The sequence below is a fragment of the Pyxicephalus adspersus genome, chromosome 4 (assembly GCF_032062135.1).
Source record: "Pyxicephalus adspersus chromosome 4, UCB_Pads_2.0, whole genome shotgun sequence".
Taxonomy (NCBI): domain Eukaryota; kingdom Metazoa; phylum Chordata; class Amphibia; order Anura; family Pyxicephalidae; genus Pyxicephalus; species Pyxicephalus adspersus.
This window is the reverse complement of record NC_092861.1, coordinates 89,581,604-89,586,657: the sequence shown is the minus strand read 5'-3', so window position 1 is coordinate 89,586,657 and position 5,054 is coordinate 89,581,604. Positions and strand designations below refer to the sequence as shown.

General features: G+C 35.1%; 1 protein-coding gene across 1 annotated transcript in view; it reads left to right on the top strand.

Moving 5' to 3' along the window:
* Positions 1-819: 819 nt before the first annotated feature.
* The window catches only part of AHI1 (Abelson helper integration site 1), a gene marked incomplete at its 5' end in the record, with an annotated part of 90,036 nt that continues 85,801 nt past the window's right edge, over positions 820-5,054 (top strand). Inside the window, 5 exons of the mRNA XM_072410226.1 lie at positions 820-1,418; positions 2,274-2,413; positions 3,416-3,611; positions 3,699-3,705; positions 4,324-4,419. Coding sequence (XP_072266327.1) covers positions 820-1,418; positions 2,274-2,413; positions 3,416-3,611; positions 3,699-3,705; positions 4,324-4,419 — 1,038 coding nt within the window. The remainder of the gene's footprint in view (positions 1,419-2,273; positions 2,414-3,415; positions 3,612-3,698; positions 3,706-4,323; positions 4,420-5,054) is intronic.

The window sequence follows — 5,054 nt, the reverse complement described above, 5'->3', positions numbered from 1 at the left end:
ATTTTTTTTATTCTTCTGGGATCTGCTTTAATCCTCAACATATCAATGGGCTTTTAAAAAAAATACTATTACATTTAGTTATAAGCAGTATGTTATTTTTTTTTTTCTGCATCTCAGCTGCTATTCAAGCCATGTAGACTCGAAAGCAGTAAATGTTTTGACACAGGGAATGCTATCTCTGTAAAGATCACAGTGGGGTTATGTTGAAGATAATTTATGAACTGTCTCCTGTATTTTAGGGAAAGCAAAATGCAAAGATTTGAATTGAAATGCTCAATGGCGTGCCAACAAAAGATTGGGATATCAGTGTTACATGGGCAAAGTTAATAAAAAGGTCTACTTGTAGAGTATTCTTCCCACTGACCACCCATGTAAAGAATATTCTTCTTACTGATCACGAGTGTAAGCTATGTTCTCCCCAGCCCCTTTTAGCTAGATGCAGCACCCGACATTTTTCAGTAACCACATGGCTGTTTTTGGTCACAATACAGGGACTGCCCCCCACCTACAATTTCTTCCCACCCGGTTTAAAAAAATGTCTGGGATAAACACTGGGGTATTCTTCCCACTGACCACCAGTGTAACAAATGTTCCTGAAAATTACCACAAGTGTAAGGAGTATGTTTCTCACCAAATACTAATGTTGATAGGTGAGGTGGTGTGAAGGATTCAGAATAGGTAGGAACCTGTATAATAAATTTTAAAGTTCTATATTTTGGTAAATTGATGAGGATAATGTTATCATATTTTCTTATAGTTTATGCAATATATGCTGTTTTATTGGTAATTAACCAACTACCATATTTTGCTAAGTAAACATTTAATATAGCTATATTTAATAGAACCATATTTTTTTTTCAGCTTAAAACCTTTACCAATAACTCTTCCAAAGATATTTCAAGTGAAGTAATTACTGCCCAATCAAACAACATAGAGGAAGGACCATTTAGTAGGACAATTTTCAAAGAGCAGATCGCTGCTGAAAAAGAAAGCAATACAGACAAAGAGCACCAACACACAAAGCATGAAAAGAAGAAGAAAAAGAAGAAAGCAGAGGTGGATGACAATGCCGAGCCCATTGATTCCCAGCCTGGGAGCCCAGAGCTGGTCACTCACATTTCAGGCCTTGAAGGAGATCAGGTAAAACGTAGCAGGAGGAAGAAAAAAAGCATCTTAAAAGAAGAAAGCCACCCAACTGATTTTGATGATGAAGATCACTTAATAGAAGCTTACCGACTTCAGGTATCACAGGAGGAAACAGATGAAATCAAAGAGAAGATAAAAAAGAAACTACAGGCTCACCTCTTGGAAAATTTTAGCAGCAGTGAAAATCCAAATACTGTATTAAGCAATCAAGCTGAGAAAAAGAGTAAAAAAAAGAAGAAAAAAGACTTGGTGGAAACTGAACCAGAAACAAGGTATTAGTTCATGGGAATAAGGAGAAACATGATGATTAGTAATTTGGCTAAGGGGTGTATGTGCACTCTGCAGATTAATTGTAGATCATCTCTTATTGATGCCTGTCTACGCATCATTTCCAGGCTGTCAGAATGTAGATTGAGGAATATTTCGATGAATCCCTTCCCTTCTGAATCTCAAAGCTTCAATGCTAACTTTTTGACCTGATTTGCTAATTTACATATACAGAATGCAGTGTTTGAAAGTACTGCAGGCAAAGTTGTAACTAAACTTGTCAAAACACCTTATAAATAAACTTTGAAAAGTGAAATTTCAATGTTTGTACTGGATTTAATTGAGTTTTCCTAACAGTTAGGCAATGAAAGCAAACTATGTGTTAAGCTTGAAAAGTTTTAAAATAATGTAAAATTCTAAGACCGATTCTAAATAATGCTGAAAAACTAATCTTATGGTATATTTGTAAAGGCTTTAATTAATCTCTTCCCTCCCAATCACCCAGGTCATAAATTGTTTAAATAAGACCTTTTTGTTTTGGGTTTACTGGGTTACTAGGCTTTTCTGTACAATGCTTTTGTGGTTCATGGCTGAGAAGAGGGTTTTGCACATTACTTTACTGAACACTATGACGTTATTCTCTTAAGATCCCTCATCCCTGATGCAGGCAGTGAAATGACTTTGGGTCTTAAAGACTTGAACAGTTACCAAAAAGCTTTGTTAGATGGATGTCAAGAAGTGGGTATTTTCAGTACAGGAGTGAGACATGTACAACTGTGCAAAACTGGCTTTAATTATGTCATCTGTGTAGCCATATTAGTCAAGTAGGGTATGCATAACTGGTTTGTCTTTTCATCTAGTGCTATGTCTTTGTCTGAACTGCAACAAACACGAGCAGAAGTTTTCGACCAGCCTCCCCATCGGCCATTTCCGGAAAAGATTGAAGAAGCAGACCCTCCTAAACGTAAAGGCAAGAAATCTAAGAAAAAATCCCACACAGGTCAGCAATTTGTAGTATCTTTGTTAGTCCTGTATAAGAATTAGCTGACTGTTGCTTTTACGTTTTTTTCAGAAATGCTGACTTCAGATCATTTAATCACTGTAATCTAAAACACATGCACAACGAGTTTGCCTCCAGTAAATTAATGTTTGTTGAATATCACATGGAATTGATTGTAAATATATGTATGTTTTTTTAATTTTAAAATGCTATTTTATGTATGTTTAAATTAAAATTGCCACATTTCATTTTGGTAAGGAGGCTGTTTGTTTTATGGGGCGTTTCTGACAACAGATATTTGTAGCTTCCAAGGATTAATTGAACACGCATAGACAAACTGTATTCCTGTTGTACTCATGTGATTGCCCTCCCCATCCAGTCTGTGGGAGTGGAAGGATGTCTGTCAGTTCTGTGCTTTAAGGTGAATATCTAGTTAAACCTTTTTTCTTGTTGGATAGAGTAGGGAAGTGTTGTAGGTACCTTTGTTAGGATTTTACTGCTATCCAGAGCTTAGCGATGTATTTTTTTTTTTACCATAAAAGAAAATGCGGGGACTTTCTAACAGCAGCACAGATGGGCATAAAATGTTTTTGTTTAGTAAACCAGCAGAACAGTTAAAACCACTGTCAGATTTCTGTTTCTGGAAGAAATGTAAAGGTGTAAGGGGTTAGATCTCTTAGATCAGCGAAGTCCTATGTAGTATAGAAGGAATGATTCTCTCCAGGTAGCTCTTTCAGTGGTAGTGTCTGAAGGTCTGCTTTGTACTCAGGTATATTCTGGGTGTGCAAGAAGAAAAGCACCAAGAGCAGACAGTATAATGTCAATTTTAGTTTTGAAGATCCTTGTGTAGAGCCCCCCTTCATCAGAGCTTGATCATGCTGAAATATCATCATTTTTGGGTAAAATGACACTGTACAGCATTTTTGATACTCCGCTTTGAAAGTTAAAAGCCTAGTCTAGGGACTTATTCTAATTTGTTTATTGGCTGTCTTTTATTTACAGATGAATTGACAGAAAACAGCCAAGAGGTTGATGAAGAGAAAAGCGGCTTCAAACGAGTGTATGATGATAGTCTAGTTTTGGGTGTTTACATCCATAGGGCTGATAAATTAAAGACTGACCTAGTGACATCTAGGCCTATGGTAAAGATTTACCTAATTGACCAAAGAACTGGTGAATTTGTCAAGAAGGAATCCAGGTAATTTTAATTTTTATTCTTTACCCTTTAAGGTTGTTGTAGAATTTGGAATAAGCCTAAATGTTTGGGATAATACTTCTTGCTGAGTGCCCTTGTAAGAGTCAGAGATTCTTTGTGATTTCTAAATTGTGGCTTGTTCCTTCTGACTGTGAAATGCACCCTCTGTAATGGGACTAATGTATATACATACGGTTCTTTTGTTCTAGATGATTCAGGCACCTAGTATCTAACACACACCAACATCATTGCGTGTGTAAGTGTGTCTAACCACAATGTGTGTTACCAATTATATTTATATATATATATATATATATATATATATATATATATATATATATATAAAAATGCTATTTTTTTACTTCTACATTTCAGTTAGGTTTAGTACAACCTGCCGAAACTAGTAATTAGGGTTACTATGCCCTGAATTTGGTAACCTTGTTTATGATGAGCAGGATGATGCCATGCCTTATAAAGTGACTCAGAATCAGATCAATGATGTGACTTTACTTATATTGTAAATGACAAAACAGGAGGTTTATAATATGTGAGGGGTAAAACTTTAACACTCTAAAATACTTTAACCTTTATAATGAGTGGCAGTATCTGCTTTCCTTTCTTTGCAGTTTTTTTATTAATTGTACAATAATGTAAATTGTTTTCTGATATTTTGCTACATACTCCTATTCTGTATTTCAAGAAATTCTGTTTCTAGATCCTTGATGTGGCCAGTGACGACAATACAATCACCAATTCTGACTTTCATGTAAAGGAAAAAGGATTCCATAAAATTGCATGGGCTTTTTTAAAGGTATTCTTTCATCTTCTTATGCATGTGTAACATTGCAGTTTTCTTTTTTGTTTAATTAGCATTACTCATTGATCTATGTGAAGAAATTGTCAGAGGAAGTGTGTTTATTGAACATCGGTATTCTCCCCAGAAATGTTTTTAAACTTGGTAGGAAGAAAATGTAGGCAGATTTGTGCATATAAAAGAGAATCTGGGTAGCAGTGAACATAATATGATTTCATTTAATGTGAGCTGTAAACAGGAAAGATAAAAACATTTAATTTTAGGAGCGCATATTTTTCATTATTAAGGGCGGCTCTCTGTGACCTGGACTGGGAGACCATATTGTCCTCAAATAACACAGAACAGAAATGGGAATGTTTTAAGTCTGTTCTACAAAAGCACACTGAAAAATATATTCCAATGGGTAATAAGTTTAAGAGGCTAAAATTACATTTAAGCCATAAGGCTCACAGCTGATGTTAAAAAAGCCATAAGGAACAAGAAAAGGGCATTCCAAAAACATAAAAATGAAGGTTCACCTTATCGTTTGAAAACTATAAAGAATATATTAAGATGTAAAAAGGAGATAAAATTTGCAAAACTTCAAAAGACAGATTGCAAAGGAAAGTAAGGCACACCCCCCAATTTTTTTT